Genomic DNA, 17567 nt, shown 5'->3' on the forward strand with positions numbered 1-17567 from the left:
AGTAGCTGCCACTATGTGAATTTCCCTCTTTACCTACCCATGGTACCATCCTCCATTATGGTTTTGCACATCTCAGATTCACTAAGCAATTTGGAAAGCAAAGCTACTCTCTTACATATTTAGCACAGTGTTCAAAGACTGCATAAATGCTTGTTGAATAGTAAAAAGAACAGTTAACATTGATTGAGGTTTTACTATGCACCAGACAATGTGCTGAGTTTTATACACAATCTTCACATCATCTTAGGAGAGAAACTAAGAAACTGTGTTAGGACAAAGACTGAGACATAATGCGTTAGTTAAGGATATTTTGATGGCAAATAACAAAAACTCACTTGAAATTATTTAAAGTTGGGAAAGAAATTAGAATGTACTGGAAGGTCATTGAGAGAGCTTATGGAAATCAGATGCAGAAATTAAATATAGGTCTCAGGAGGTACTGTTACCGGGAAGGGTCTTTGAGATATAAGAAAGTGATCTCTCTCTTCCTTTGGTCCCTTATTGCTGCTTCTCGTCATCGCTGTGACTCCCTCTTTATGGATGCTTTTGCTGATTAGCGTGCATGTGGAACCACATGACAACACCACAATGCCAACCTCAACCCTCAAGTTTGCCTCACTCCATTCAAGCAAAGAGCCCAGATGGAGAGTGGCATCTAAATCCCAAATCTGTATTCCAAGGGGATACCCTGATTGTCTCTGATTGTCCTGGATCAGATACTGAAGGCTGGTTTATAAGTTGGGCAAGGACACCAATGTCACCTTACAGACATGGCTACTTGTGGCTGATTCCTGTGGATGAGAGCGGGCACTTCTAATAGGAGTGTGGGCTCAACAGGCATTCCAAACTGTGTTGGCTAAAAGTGGATAAGAACTGGTAATTATAAAATCAATAAAAGTTGACAATGAATTGAATGTGGCATGAGATAGAAGGAGCAATTAGAGATGCCTCCAAGGGTTCTATCCTAGGGGATTGGGAGGATCTAGGATGAGACCCTTCCATTGGAATGGTGGGCAGAGAATGAGACAGTGAAAGAGCCTGTGAAACAATAATGTGAGTAACATGCTTTCTCATCTTAAGAAAACATAACTCTGCCTACAGTTTCCACTCAGACTAGTGAGTTAGGAGTTGTGGCTGTACAAACTCACCTCTTCCCTTCACTTCTACAGTCTCCCTCTGGGCTTCTTTTCTGACCTTTGCCACATGACCAGCTCCACCCCCCACCCCAAAGTGTGAAAATTTCTCTCTACAGATTTGTCTAATGCATAATAATTCAAGACAGAAGAAACTTCTATCCCTACTCAAATCTATTACTCTAAGAGGGCACAGTATTTATTCTGCCCATTATTGTACCCCTGGGCCTAACATGGGCAATTACAGATGGGCAATACATATATATTGCCTGAATATATTCAAATGTATATTTGAAAAGGACGTTTTCAAAAAAGATGTTTGTAAAATACCTGAGGAGGGAGGGGGGATAGCTGCAGAAATACAACCAGTATAAAAATAGCTAATTTCCAAAATTGTGATTGAATTTCTAAAAGAAGTACAGGCACTACACTTAAAAGTAGGTTGACCAACTTGTTCTAGTTTTCCTGGGACTTTTCTGGTTTTCACACTGAAAGTCTCAAGCCCTGGGAAATACCTCAGTTCCGGGGAGACAGGGATGGTTGGTCATCTGGGCTTGTGACTTGTCTCAGCTGGCAGCTGTTCAAACATATTTTTTATGAAAGGCAGCTAGGTCGGACCAACATGATTCTTTCTTGGCTAAGAGGAAAAGCTTACATCTCAGCTCTCCCTTCCCCGTAAGGGCTTCCCATTCTTTGTCTTTACTTTGTTAACTGGCAACTAAGATACACCTGGAAATTGTGCCCTATCAATATAAACACGATACTGGTGGCTTATATGGTGCTCAGTCCCTGTAAAGGTGAACTCTAGAACAGAACAGGATGCATTATTTTGCTGTGTTACAAACTGAATTGTCATGTACATGATGATCTGATGTTTTTCTCTGAATCCAACCTTTTGATAGTGATGATGTTGTCTATGTGCCCTGTTGATCATGCAGACAAGTAACCTGGACTTTGCAGTTATGGAAAATGTGTACATTCATTGTCAGTTTAGAAATTACCATCTCAAGTCATCAATTCTCTTATTAGTGGAGTGTCCATATGTCCCTATACACTTGGGTCAGTCTTAGATTAAGGTTGTTGTCCTGATTTAAATATTAATGGCATCCCCTCTTAAAAATCCCAGTAAGAAAAAATAGGTCCAGGTTTGAGTGATGAATTGTATGCACACTTCTGAGCATAGTTATGTGATTCCCAGAACCTAATCACTCCAGTATGTATTGATATATCAAGCTCCTGAATGTTCAAAGGCAGAGCTAGGTCCTAGAAGTGAGGTACTCCCAGCATTGTGCATGCAGCCCGTCTGCCCTATCCTTTCCTATTCTCCTTCCAGGATTCCAGTGCTGCCCCCTGCCCTCTTCTATCTTGTAAATATATGCAGTATCAGATACAAGTTTGTTTATCATGGGTGTCAGAATCCTCCAATAAACATGCACGAGTATACCAGTCTCAAATATAATTTCCTTTCAACATGTAGATGAACTTTTCCTCTAAGAGAATTACCTTCAGTTCTATACTCATCTGTGTTTCTCTGTCATTCACAAAATATAGCTTCCTGATTCTTTTGCTGGTAAGGTTAATTTGTTTACTTCTTTTGGGCATTCGGGCTCTTTCATTTTCTATTTTAAGATGTTGCTAGGACTGGGCTGTGATAAATGTGTTATTCTATAAAATTGTAAAGCCATATGTGCAACTGGAACCTAAAGGGACCCAGAGGTCAGTAGGACATTAGGGGTTAATGGATGCTGGAGGGGGCCAAGGAGAAAGAAGGATTTGGATCCTTTTTTTGCTCAGGTGAATCATTCTCTTGGCTTCAGTTACCTATCTCCAAATGGTTGCCAGGCCCACCCCACTCCTGGCACCTACTGTTTCTTACTTTCTAGTGCCTGTTCCTACACATTCTGTTCCCTGTATACCTTTAAATATGTTAAATGCTCCAGACTTGGAAGGAGAGTTACACAGCTGTGTGCTCTGTTTTGCTGTGATCTTTTCATCTCTGATGTTATAATAAGAACTACTTGTAAAAAATCTGTTAATTATGAAATGTAAGCACATGGCACACATTGACAGACTAGAATGGAATGAAATGAAAGGTAGTTCTCTCCTTCTGCCACCCATCTCCTGCTCTCACTACTCAGACAGATATCCATTTCTTAGGTATCTTTTCAGGAAGTTTGTACACACATGTATTAATGGATATCTTTTATATTCCAAATATACTTCCCGGGCTCTACTGTCTACTGAGTGCAAGCTACTAGGAAGTCACACATACAGAGAGGAGGAGGACACAGTGCATTCTTTCGCAAATCCAGACTCACAACTTGTCTCCCTGACTACAGATTTTCCTCATCCTCATCTACCCAGAATATGCCGCCAGAGCCATTTTCCCAAAATACTGCTTTCCTCATGTTCCTGCCCACAGAGTTGATGATGTTTCCTACCATCTATTTCTAAATTTCTCTGCCTCACTTTCAGAGCTTTCCTTTACCTTGAATTCTTCTATATTCAAATATCTAACAATGTTATTGCTGTTATAATGATTACAAAACCTGAATATGAATGCTCACCCGCAGAAAAATCAGTTTTGTCTTTTTCCCTGAGAAATGCTGCCTTCAGTCCCATCTCTGGAGGGCCGTCATGTATGTTGTTTCTCTTGAGCATCTTTTCTTCTCTGCACTTCAGGAAATGTTCCTATACATTAAGACTAGTCCTTGCATTACATAGGCGAGGAAACTGCATCTACAGGGACTAAGTGATTTCCCACAAGTCACATGCCTATTTGCTGGCAGAAATAAAACTAACTCTTAGCCTGGACCACTAGGCTTTGCTTTAAACCATACTCCTTTAAACTAGATCCTAGAAGTGGTATCACTACACCTATCCAAGCCACCACAAAGAAGAGAACAGATTAAGTGCAGTAAAATACATTCGTTTATTGGATTTGTTCATTGCAAGATAGTAAGTGATTACAGTTCATTCTGAAGTGGGTGCTGATCTGTCCTCAAAGACAGCACCTGAGCTAAACAAACTTGGCAAGCCCTTCTCTACCTTCTCACCTATAAATGTGACGAGTAACACTTGCCTTGCATGCCTGAGTGAAGAGGAAGACTTTTTTTGTCCAAATAGAGAGGATAGCTTCTCATTTAAGATCATGAAGGCCCAGTTTCCACTTCTTCTTCTCCCTGTTATCAAATGTAAAGTGTGAAAATTAAAGATGAACTATGTCCAGTGTTTGGTATACAGTGGGTGCTCAATGACTTCAGCCTTGATAATTTGCCCAGCAACTGAGTCCCTCTAAGACTGATTCTTGCCTTGCTTGAGTCAATGAACTTCTTTATTTATTCCAGCCTCACTCACATCACCCTGTAACCTGCTTGCCACCTTCAGCCTGGGCTTCTTCATTACTGCTCTTGGCCAGGTCTTCCAAATGCCCAACTGTGCCTATATTTTTGTAAATCATTTGCTCCCAGACACTTATCTCTGCCAAGATATTTATCTTTTTATCCCTTTACTGTCTATTACTGAACATTTATCTGAATCACTTCTCTTTGTAACCATACTCTGTCTATGATGGTCTGTCTACTTGGGGATAGATACCTCAAAACCCCCCTCCATGCCTATCAAAGGGCCTAGTGTCCACAACTTGACGTTTCTCCATCTGGAATATCCTACCACCTGTCAGAACTCCATGGCCCAGGGTGGCATTATGACTTTCACTGACTACAGGCACTTCTGTCTTTTAAGGACCATTTCTTCACAAAAATATATTAAAAATCAGATTTCATAACTGTGTTGGCCTAAAGATGAATATAATCCAGGCTCTGTTTATTAATATGTATCATTCATATTACTTTTATATTTTTCTTCTGATTTAAAAATAAATTAAACATTTTGATGAGCCCCTAAAAGCATTGTGGGCCTCAGGCACTGTGCCTTCTATGTCTAGTGGGTAAGTCAGCCCTGCAAGAGTCAGATATTCTTGAGTCCAATTTTGTATAAATTTGAGACATAGCAAAGAGAACGAAGGGGCACAGGTAGTTATAGGAAAACCTAACACTCTTTGGTCTATCTATGTGAATGGTTGCTCATTTAGAGCTTGATGCCTTATTTCCACTTTTTTCTTCTCCATACCAATTTTTTTTTTCAGGGTGAATCTTTTCTACTCACATTTAGGGCCTTCTTTTGGTGGATTGCTTTAATAAAGATGGATCTGTCAGACCTTGGAGAAGCCGCAGCCTTCCTCAGAAGAAGTGAAGCTGAGCTGCTTCTACTACAGGCCACAGCCTTGGATGGTGAGACATGTGGTGGTTGCTGGCTTCACTTTATTTTGCTCCTTCAAGGTGGTGACTAAGATATTTGATTGATAGAGAAGAGCCATCAGTTCTAGAGCCTAACCTATTTGCTTGGGGTGTGATCAGCCTCTAGGAAACTGAGCAATTGAGGGCCTCTGAGTGTCCAGGGTAGGAATGGAAGTACCCACAGAAGAGGAGGGTGGCTGGGAGGCAGCCTAGGCCTGGGCCCTACACACTTGGTCCTAAGACAGGTTTTCTCTTCAAGGAGCCCCTGTTTTAACACAGACACCTGCAGGAATGGCCACAGACAAAGCCTTTCCTAGAAACCTCTTGGTTATCAGTAAATGCCACAGTAGAGAGAGGGGCCTGTGACTTAGACTGGTGGGTGCGGTTTGTACATTGTGGGGAAGAAGAAAGGGAAAGACTCTGGTAAGGCTGCAGACTTTGAAGTTGTCTCTGGCTCTCTAGAATTTTCTGATGTTGGAGCCTTGCCTCTAACAGTCTTCTAGGTCAGCAGGGTCACTCAGCCAACACTAAGCAAAAGGTAATTAGGAGACTTGCTCACCCTGATTCATAATTCCTTGGTAGTTACAGGCAAGGACAAAGGTTAATGAGGATTAAAAACAAAAAGGCTAAGTTCTACATTGAAATCTCTAAATAAATGTTATTCTTTTTTCCTGCTACCTTTACACGTCTGTGTTGAATTTCAGCGAATTCAGATTCACAGTGTGATATAGCATCAAGCTACCTACATGTCTTAATCCAAAATTATTCAGCAGTGCAACATAAGGACTGGCTGAATGTCGTTCTAGTATTCAGAATTAGTCAACATTAGACTTTAATATGACCAATTACAATTCAAGCCAGTTATGGAGGATATTATATTTCCATCACAGACCAGTCCTGGATCAGTTCCCAGTTTCCAGTCATTGGATTCATGACTGTGATTGGATTTTAGGCTAATCATAATCCATCAAATCAAATACAATAACAGAACTATCCCTGAGGTTAGAACTGGTCATGCAGAGGCTTATCGCAGGTAGTTAGATAATGGAGGACAAGATAATAGTGGTGCCAGGAAGAAAAAAAAAATTGAGCCTAAGCATTAGAGATAATTGGATGATGCATTTATTAAAATCAGCACCATAAATAATTACTTAAAACATAGCAATCTACATAATTTCCTATTAATTTTTTGGACCAAACAATCCTTCCTCATAGAAATGCACTGGCAGCAGAGACAAGTGTTAGCAAAAGTTGTTCATCTTCCCAGGCTGGTAGACAATGGAGTTTGCTTTTTTGAACTCTGGTCAAATGGAAGCAGTGTGATGACGAGTATTTAGCAGGTAGTCTTGGGATCAAATTCCCTGTCCTTGACCATCTCTGGCTGGGTAATTAGAGCAAATCACTTCACTTTATTGAGCCCTGGTTTCCTCATGTATCAAAGGAGATAATAATACTTGTCCGGTCTACCTTCCTCCATTGCTGTGAGGACCAAATGAGACTATAAATGTGAAAAATAAATATAATGCATTATTATGATACCCGAGAAGAAAAACTAGAATTCCTGGGTGACAGTGAAGAAGCCCAGGTGGTTGTAGAGCTAGGACAAAACACCATTCCAAAGCCAAATGTAAATAATTTTTATATTAGAACATGTAAGCAATCTATTTAAAATAACTATAAGACTGAATATAGTATTACCCCTGTTTTAATCAATATCCTAGAAAAAAAGATTCAAAAGAAATGCTTCAATACATAACAGTGGTTATCTCTGAGTTGTTTGATTATGGGTGATTAAAAACATTCTTTTCTTCATACATTATTCTTCAAGCTTTCTTCAATAAGCACATATTAGCTTTATATTGGAAAATATATTTAATTGTCTAAAAATATGGAATCATATAGCAAAAGGCCTACTTTACAGATGAGAATATGAAGGCCAAAAGAGATGAAGTCATGTGGCTTTATATCTTGTTACAAGCAAAGCCAGTGTTAAAATCCTGGCTGCCTCCCTCAAATCAATTGCTTATCTGCATTTCCAGCTCTGCATTATTCTTGAACACCAGGAATTAAAATTGACGGAGTTCATTTGCTTCATTTTTTTAAAAAATGTCCCTGTCAGGGTTTGAGTCTCCTATGAGAAAGGATTTCTGATACTTTTTATCCCCCACTAAGTGTTTCCAGGGGTGGTAAGAGAGAGACTTCGTCATGAGGCAGGCGGTGAGCCTACTCCTGGAGAGAAGAATTGGAGGAGAAAAGCTAAGCATGTGTTAGAGGAGGCAGGCTGTAATGCAGGAGCACTGATTCAGGAGGTGGATGATCTCATTTCTAGAGTCATTATTATAGTGACTTCCACTAATTAGCCATGTGACTATGGGCAACTCTCTCCATCTCTCTCCCAAGGTTCATTTTCTAAAAAGAAAGAGAAAGAGAGACAGAGGGAGAGAGTCTGTGCCAGGTGACCTTCAAGTTTCTTTCAAGTGATAACATTTGGTTTAAAATGCAGAGCATTTTACCTTAAACACACACACAAAATGTATGCTAACTGGGTGCTTTTCAAAAACAAGCATATTTTCATAGACCTAACACAAAGCAAAATCAGTTTTTGCAAAAAGGGACCAAAATAATGAATACAATGCAAAGCCAGTATTTAAAACACAAACGATAAGTAGAAAGCAAATGCACAATCAGCTAGATGGGAACATAAACTCCTCTTGCCAAGCAGTTTTAGTGGTGAATTGTTTGTAATCAGGGAAACGAAGAAGGCAGCACTGATAGCAAGAAAGTCGTGAGCAACCAAATTCTTTGCAGAAACTAGCATGGTGGAAGAAGGGGCGAATGGTGCCCAACTTCAGCTACTTTGTACACACTCCTTCCCCAGTCTTATTGCCTTCCTCTGGGAAATAAGGACCACCTGTCCTGCGATAGTGGGCCCTCTCTAGCTTTTGTGACTCATATATTAGAGGTGATGGTGGGGACTGAGTTCGCATTACCTGTTAGTGCTGTGGTTATAGTGGGGTTTTCACCTGTGTCTTCCCTAGCCATTAGCTAACATTTTCCCTCCTTCAGCAAATGCTTTCCCCATCTACCTGAGTAGCTGTGACCTGGGAATTTCTGTGAGCTTCTACTAAGGCTCATTTTCATATATATATATTCATTTTAATATGCTTTTAAAGGAAAACGAGCCAACTCCTGGGTTCAAGTGATCTTCCCCATTCAGCCTCCTGAACAGCTAAGACTACAGTCATGCACCATCACACCTGGTTAATTTTTATTTTTTTATTTTTTATTAAGACAGAATATTGCTCTGTCACCCAGGCTGGAGTGCAATGGCACGATCTCGGCTCACTGCAACCTCCAACTCCCTGGTTCAAGTGATTCTCCTGCCTCAGCCTCCTGAGTAGCTGGGATTACAGGCACATGCCACCATGCCCAGCTAATTTTTGTATTTTTAGTAGAAATGGGGTTTCACCGTGTTGGCCAGGCTGGTCTCGAACTCCTGACCTCGTGATCTGCCCGCCTCAGCCTCTCAAAGTGTTGGGATTACAGGCGTGACCCACTGCGCCCGGCCTTATTTGTTTTTTGTGGAGACAGGACTGGAGGAGTAAAGGGTCTTCCTATGTTGCCCAAGCTAGTTTTGAACTCCTGGGGTCTAGAGATCCTCTCACCTTGGCCTCCAAAGTGCTGGAATTATGAACATGAGCCGCTGCACCCAGACCCTTAAAATCATATTTTTTATTCATTATCACTGTCTATCTGCTTCAAGTGGGAGAGAAAGAGAAGCTGCCTCAGGTGTTCATAAGAGTTCTGGCTCATTTCACCCCAGATCTCTTGTTGGTTAATCAGTTTATGGAGGGCTACTTTGCTTAGGGATGGGGTATAGGAACTGAGGAAGGTGAAGAGAGAAAAATAACATATTGGGGGAAATAATATGAGCTGGTTATGTTGTGTGACAAAAACAACCCATATTCTCTCTCCTCAACCTGCCCCCCTGCCAATTCCACCATGTAATTCACTTAGCTGGTTTCCATTCCAAGATTCGAAATAAGGTCTAAAGAAACCCTGAAGAACATAACCATTAATCTAAATTTTCACTTAGTTGTTCCCAGACTTTTTCTGAACGAGTTTTCTGTGGGGAGGGAATCTGGAAGGGGTGCAAGCATCAGGGCAACCACCAAAGTCCTGGGGTGTGAGTGGAGGAAAGTGTTGGGGTTGGGAGGGGTGTTGCGAGGTAACTTTCTTGTAGCAAAATGGTCTATGGTGCCTCCAAGCTGCTGCTTGCTGAGATGTTCCTGTAGAGCCATTATGTGAGTGAGTGTATCTTCAGAATGAGCTTTCATGATTTTATCTAACTTTGCAAGTTCCTGTAGTCAACAAGCCAAGTTAGCAGAAATGAGATTAGATCTATCAGTATGAAAGTGTCCAGTGTGTATTTCTGTAAGTACTATAGCTATAGTCCATTTTTTTTTTTTTTTTTGTTCTACAGGGAAGAAGAAATGCTGGATTCCTGATGGTGAGAATGCTTATATAGAGGCTGAGGTAAAAGGGAGTGAAGATGATGGAACAGTAATTGTTGAGACAGCAGATGGAAAGGTAAAGAAATTTTTATTTCATTGCGGTGATGACTATGTTCTCTATCAAATAACTAAATATATTATTTCTATAATATTTTAATTAAAGATCTGGGGTAGGAGATGCCACTGACTCACTTTGGAGTCATTCATTTTAAGAAGCTCCTCCTTAAGTCAGTGGGCACAATGGCTCATGCCTGTAATCTCAGCACTTTGGGAGGCCAAGGCAGGCAAATTGCTTGAGCCCAGGAGTTTGAGAGCAGCCTGGGCAACGTGGCAAAATCCTGTATCTACAAAAAATACAAAAATAAGCCAGGCGTGGTGGTACGTGATTGTAGTCCCAGCTACTCGGGAGGCTGAGGTGGGAGGATCACCTGAGTCTGGGGAGGTCGAGGTTGCAGTGAGCAGAGATCACATCACTGCACTCCTGGGCAACCAGAGTGAGATCCTGTCACCAAAAACAAACAAACAAACAAAAACTCCACTTACCATCAAAGATTCAATGAAGAACAGTGAATGAATCAGAGTAAAACAATTGCCAGTGACAAGGATTATTGACTAGAACTCACAGCCATTTCTACTCTTTCATCAATGTTTCAAGTCAGTATTTTTAAAAAAAGGTATCCTGTGGGGTGAATAATGACTTACGGAACCATGAAGCAACTGTGTTTGTAGGATCAAGAATGAGATGTATAATTTGAGTAAAAATGGCATAGTGTCACAGAAGCCAAGAGATGGGGGAATGGCCAGTAACGACAAATAATACAGAAGAAGATTAAGAGTTGGAGAAAGTCTTGGATTTCAGAATTAGGAGGTCATCTATGACCTTCGTAAGAAAAGGTTATATCAAGTGTTGGGGTACAAGCTAGACTGTAAGGTTCACAGAAGAAGTGTATAGTGAAGCCATAATACCCCCCAGCCCCTTCTCCCTGCCACCAAGGCATTCAGAGCAGCAGGGTAACATTGAGAAGACAGCTCACTCTCAGAACCTTTGCCTACATTGCTGACTTCACATTACCTGCCACCCTGTGGTGTAAGCCGGGCCCCATTTCTGCCCTACTTAAATGAACTCTTCCTTACAGATTTTATAGATGATTCCCTGCCAATATTCACTTCTCTAAACTCCTTTAAATTCTTCCTCTTCCAAAATCCATAACAAGCCACATCCTATAACAAACAGATATTATCGATATCGAGAAAGTTTGTCTTTTTAATGCTATCTTTGTTTTTAGGCAATTTATGATCTAACATGTTGCCATCTGATTTTTAAAATTCTGGAAGCCACTCATAAACTACCACATGGAATGCTTTCATATGTCTTCCTGAGAGTCAATATCTGTTACGTAAAAATTCTCAAATTAGGTAGATGTTATTTAACTCTTCAGGAAATTAAGAAAAGAACTTGTTGCTTAGATGTTATTTAACTCTTCAGGAAATTAAGAAAAGAACTTGGTGATTTTTAACTGGAACATAAATAGGTGGACAAAGGAAAATTCAGCAAGAAATTTTCCTTAGTCCTAAATCAGTAAACTAAGAAATAGACTCAATCAGGGTCACGTAGCCTTGGGACAATATTTTATTAGAAAAGATCCCCCAAAGAAATCTTGTGCCCATTAGCAGTCACTCCCTCTTCTTTCCTCCTACAGTAGCCCCAGGCAATCACTGATCTACTTTCTATCTCTATAGATTTGCCTATTCTAGCAATTTCAGATAAATAGGAGCATATAATTGGTGGCCTTTTGTTTCTGGCTTCTTTCACTAAGCATAATGTTTTTGAGGTTCATTCACATTGTCACATGAATAAATATTTCATTCCTTTTTATGGATAAATAGTATTCCATTTTATGGATATACCATGTTGTTCATCCATTCATCAGTTGGTTGTCACTGGGTTGTTTGTATGTTCTGTCTATTATGAATAATGTTTCTATGAACATACATGTGCAAGTTTTTGTGGGGACACATGTTTTCATTTCTCTTGGGTGTATATCTAGGAGGGTATTTGCTGGATCATATGTTAACTCTATATTAAGCATTTTGAGAAATTTCCAAACTGCTTTCCAAAGAGGCTACCATTTTACATTTCCACCAGCAACATATAAGAATTAAACTCTCTCCACATCCTTACTAACACATTTTATTTTCTTTTTGATTACAGCCGTTCTATTGGGCATGAAGTGGTATTTTAATGTGATTTTTATTTGCATTTCCCCAGTGACTAATGATGTTGAGCATCTTTTCATGTACATATTGGCCATTTGTTTGTCTCCTTCAGAGAAATGTCTATTCAAGCTCTTTGCCCATTTTTTAAAATTGGGCTATTGCCTCTTCATTATTCAGTTGTAAGAGTTCTTTTTACTTTCTGGATGCAAATCCCTTATCACATGTATTATTTGTACATATTTTCTCTCAGTCTATGTATTGTCTTTTCATTTTCTTAATGATGACCAACTAAATTTTATTAGGCCTCCAGATGTGAGGCTTGCTCTTCTGAGCACATTCTCCAAAACAAACTACTGTCCCTTCAACAGCACTTAAGGTGATTTGTGACTATAATGTGGTTACAACCATAGGAAGAAGAGCATTAAAGCCATTAATGCAGGTAGAAAGAAGAGTCTGAAGGTGATTTATTCTGTCCTGCTTGTCCTTCTTTCATGTAATGAAGGTCCCATTCCCCCAGCTTCACTCTCTATCTCCCTGGCTCCAGGATTCCTCTTCCTCATGTTAGAAGTGACTACACTTCCAATCACCTTTGGTCTTTGTAACATTAACAAAGGCAATAAATCTAGTGGGTATAAAGTACTACTTATTGATGAAAGTTGGTAATGAAAAACATAGAAAAATAGAATTAGGGAAAAGGGGAGGTTTTTGAAGATGTGTGAGATATGATTCCGTTCTGCATGGGTTTGAGGGGAGATGAGGAGTCCTTGAAATACAGAAAGTGAAGGGACTCAAAAGAAGAAGGATTACTGTTAGAACAATGTCAAAGAAGGCAGATGGATAGAAATTGAATCAAGTATGTAAAGAGTGTGAGAGCCTTGGAAAGAAGCCATCACCAACTAGGATTAAATGGGGCAATCAGTTGACATAAATATGTATTAATCATGGAAAAGGGCTATAGAAAGGGTGTTAGGAAACCTGTGAGAAGAATCCCAAGAAACTTTGATAGTAGAAATGCATCCATATTAATCAAGATATTAATATTTATTGATTATTTACTATATCCCAAGCATTGTGATAGGTGCTTTAATAACTATATTTAATAACTATAGTTATTATGACAACATCAAAAACGAACATGCATGTGCAAGTTTTTGAACTTCATTAAAGAAGACAACATCAAAAATCCTTCTTAAGGTGTTTATAATCTAGCCAGAAAATAATCTAACACAGTCAATTATTAAAATATACACAATACTATTAATGTAAAGATAGTACAAGTGATAAGACTTAACAGAAGAGGACAAACTAATAAGCTGGAGTTGTTGGGAAGGTTTGAGGGAGGAGACAGGTTTTGAACTAGGTCTGGAAGGATAAGATCTGCCTCCTTAATCCTCCACTCTAAGTTTCTTCTTCTAAATCTCCAAGGTATGTTGGGACATCAAGGGCTGGGAGTTAGGGGTTAGATTGTACATAATATGATCCATGTACTCTTAGAGGGAATCAGGGCTAGCCAGAAGCCATAAGATTAGAGTACTGCATGATAGAAAATCTTGATATAACAAAAATACTATGTTTACTTCATCTTTAGGGAAGGAGAGGGCTTTTTCAGGGAGAACACTTGTTTTTTCCACGAAGGCTGGCTTAATTTCTTCTGGCCTCACCCCCTAATAAGGCATCATTTTTTCTTTTTGAGTCTGAATATTCTAATTCATGGGAAAATGAATACGCATAGGAGACAGGGGAATATATCATATATTTTTCTTCTCTCTGCAGAGTCTGAGCATAAAGGAGGACAAAATCCAGCAGATGAATCCTCCAGAGTTTGAAATGATTGAAGACATGGCAATGCTGACTCACCTCAATGAGGCATCTGTGCTGCATACCCTGAAGCAGCGCTATGGCCAGTGGATGATCTATGTGTGTAATATGCTTTCCTGCTGAACTGTCATGTTGGCACTCATATTGCATGTCCCAGTCTCTCCTGGGTGATCTCTTACATTGAGTTCAAGCATGCTCACACAGGGATAGTCCTTGAGCAATGTCTACTGGGAAGGGACCTTATCTTAGCATTTCCCCAATTTTATTTTGTCAACATTCATATGCCTTCCCACAGGTCATCCTTAGTTAAAAGCATGAGGCTTGGAGCCTGACAGACTAGCCACCAGCACTGTCACTTACTAGTTGTTAAGTTTCCTAACTTCTTGAAGTTGCCTTATCTATAAAGTGGGATAACAATGTCTGCCTCTCCATGGGAGCTTGGGGGATTAAATAAAAGAATGTAAGTAAAGCACATAGTTCAATGCATGTCACCTAGTGATTAATGAGTGAGATGATTTCTTCATCATCTTCAAATTGATGATGGTTGGTTGCTCAGGTTCTTTGACTTATTCAAAACCTATGCAGCAGAAACAGTGCTGAGTAGATTAAGCTAAGATGTAGCATCTGGGACCCATGGCCACAGGAGCCATGGCATGCAACCAGCTTTCTCCTCAGCTCTCTGATTTACCATGTAACTGTATTAGTTTCCCTGGGATGCTGTAACAAAATTACCACAAGCTGGGTGGCTTAAAACAACAGAAATTATTCTCTTACAGTGCTGGAGGCCAGAAGTCCAAAATCAAATCCAATCAGCTGGGCTGCACTCCCTCTGGAGGCTCCTGGGGAGAATCCTTCCTTGTCTCTTCCAGCTTCTAGCAGCTCTAGCATTCCTTTTGGTTGTATCACTCCAGTCTCTGCCTCCATTGTCACATCACCTTCTCTTCTGTGTGCCTCTTATAAGAACACAAGTTATTGGATTTAAGACCCACCTGGATGTCATCATCCTGAGACCCTTAACCCGTAATTACATTTGTAAAGACTCTATTTTTTCCAAATAAGATCACATTCACTGGCTCTGGAGAATAGGACATAAACATATCTATTTGGGGGCCACAATTCAACCCCTTCAGTGACTGAGTGACCCACATGAGCTATTCCTTCTCAGTGCCCTAAAAATCAAGCCCCTAATCTTGTTGAGGCAGAGAGTCCCCTCTGGCCTCAAATGCCTGATGGCTGGTTACTGAAATCTCTGCAGTCCTGCCGTTAGGGTCCTCTCTGTCTTCAGCAGCTCCATGTGTCAGACTTGTTAGTAATTACCAGGTCTCCCAGGAGAAAGGTAATCCCAAGTCCTGATGTTACTCTAACCTGGTTCTGTCTCTTCTTGTTAGAAATCCCTTCTCTACATGATTCCAAAAGCTCCCCTCTGAGTTCCTTTATAAGTAATATTTGAGCAAATGTTACTTGACAGTGGAAGAGCTGACAAACCTGGAAGTATTTCTAATCTAGTTGATGAAATCTTTTCTGATTTTCCCTCAGACATATTCAGGTCTCTTCTGTGTGACCATAAACCCTTACAAATGGCTTCCTGTGTATCAGAAAGAAGTCGTGGCCGCCTACAAAGGGAAGAGGCGATCAGAGGCTCCCCCTCACATCTTTGCTGTTGCCAATAACGCCTTTCAGGACATGCTTCACAGTGAGTAGCTGCCCTACAAAATGAAAAGTAAAAATATCTGATCTACTTTTTCTCTATGTCCCTAAGAGGCACTTAGGCATTGTGAGCAGAGCATGGCCTTTACAGTTAGCTAATCACTTGAAGCCTCTGTTTCCTTCTGGATAAAATGTGGGCGAAATAGTACCTACCTCCTAGGGTTATTGGGCCGATTAGTTTGTACATCAAAGTGAGATAATGCATTTAAAGTGCTCGGCCCAGTGGCTGGCCCAGAGTAAGCCCCCTGTAGATGTTAGCCTTTATTATATAGAGCATCTTCTACAGCGTCTGGCACGAAGAAGTTATTCTATAGATATTATTACACAATGATTCTTAAAAGGCTTAAAATGGCAAGAATCTGAATCATTAGTTGGTTACCATTTGTATGTAGCGCAAAGAAATAGGCCTTTAATTTATATGTTCTTATGACTGGCATACATAGGGGCAAGAGAAAATCGATTTTACTCTGTACCATTTGAGGGATATGTTTTTATAACTATAAATGATGCTAATCCTTTCCCTTGTGTCTGATTTCAAATTGTAGCGAGGGAAATTTTGAATAAGTTCATACTAATACATTAACCTCAAATATAAGAATATTCTGGCATTTTTCTTTCTTTTGTAGATCGAGAAAATCAGTCTATACTCTTCACGTAAGTGTTTGCCTTGTTTTTCTTTTTTGGCCTGAAGCAAGTTTCAGTGGAAATAGATACCTCCATTTCTCTGGGAATAAAACTTTGATTCGCCATCCTTGAATTAATTGCCCTTTAGATGCAATACATTTGAGGTAAGAAAAAGATACTCAGGAAATTGTCATAGTGCATTAGTCAGTGATGACTCCAAATATGGTGTCAGCTAGTCTGCCTCCCTCATTTTCGGAGATCCTTTAGAAATAGTGCACAAGCTGGTCTTAATTAACTTCTTGAGGATTAAGAGAGCTACACTGTCCCAAATGGTCATCTTCAAAGGCCTCTGGACTGACTAAGCAGAGGGGCTGAACGTTAAATAGGTATGCGCATGGAACAGATAGCAAGCACTGTGGGCAGCCAGATTGGGACAGGTCAAAGTACGTGAAGCAGTGGAAACTAAAAGATGGTGACATTTAGAGAAATAAGAACGAGGGTAAAAAGGATAGATGGAAGGGTCACAGTGATGTCTTATTGTCTGTGAATTTTGATGAAAAGAGCCCTGGCCGGCCAGGTAAAGTGTCAGCATGGTGGCTGAGACTCAAGGGGCTGTGAAGTGCTAAAGTCCTTTACCTTCCCATGCAATGATGATGATACCACCTTGTACATTGGGCTCTCCATTGGCTTCAGTTATCCCAAGAGGGATCATAAGGTCTCAAAATTTTAGAGCTAGATGAACAGTTGTAGTTCAGCCTTTCACAGAGAGGATAAACTATTTTCTGGAATTTTGTATAGATAAAGGCAGGCAGTCCTTGATTCTATGATGCTTACGTTGAGGAGGCTATAAATTCGCCACTGTGCTCTTCCCACATTACAAAGTTAGCTGGTTGTCAAAGATGAGGTAAAGCCTAAAGCCCAACTGCCTGGTGAAGTGATCAGTAGCCTTCTTCTGAGAAGAGGGTTGGACTTGGCTGTATGGTAGCCTTCATGCATGAAAATCTCTTGAACAGCTGGTAATGAGGAGACTTGTCTAGTTAGAAGAGGTGCTTTCCTGCTGTTTGTTGTTAAGACCACAAGGAACAGCCTTCCTAATATTTACAAAAAGTTGTGATCTTTCTAACTCCAGATTTTTGCTCATGCTGTTTTCTCAGCCTGAAATGTCCTTGCCCTTCTCCCAACCAATTAAATGTCAATATATCCTCAAGTTCCATCTGAAGCTCTACTTTTATGTAAAAGCTTCCCTGCTTGCCATA

At 40.2% G+C, this 17567-nt stretch overlaps 1 protein-coding gene across 3 annotated transcripts in view; it reads left to right on the top strand.

The window, feature by feature from the left end:
* The window catches only part of MYH15 (myosin heavy chain 15), a 172397-nt gene that overhangs the window by 22755 nt on the left and 132075 nt on the right, over positions 1-17567 (top strand). For 2 of the 3 annotated variants that reach the window (XR_009213137.1, XM_032150231.2), the window contains exons 5-9: positions 5307-5425; positions 9915-10021; positions 13936-14079; positions 15517-15673; positions 16314-16341. Coding sequence is in view for 2 of the 3 variants with exons in the window: in XM_032150231.2 (XP_032006122.1) it covers positions 5307-5425; positions 9915-10021; positions 13936-14079; positions 15517-15673; positions 16314-16341 (555 nt within the window). In the remaining variant the exon portion in view is untranslated. Of the gene's footprint in view, positions 1-5280; positions 5426-9914; positions 10022-13935; positions 14080-15516; positions 15674-16313; positions 16342-17567 lie in introns of all 3 variants that reach the window. The other variant, XM_032150232.2, reaches the window with a different exon arrangement.

The sequence above is a fragment of the Hylobates moloch genome, unplaced genomic scaffold, assembly GCF_009828535.3.
Source record: "Hylobates moloch isolate HMO894 unplaced genomic scaffold, HMol_V3 SCAFFOLD_4, whole genome shotgun sequence".
Classification (NCBI taxonomy): Eukaryota; Metazoa; Chordata; class Mammalia; order Primates; family Hylobatidae; genus Hylobates; species Hylobates moloch.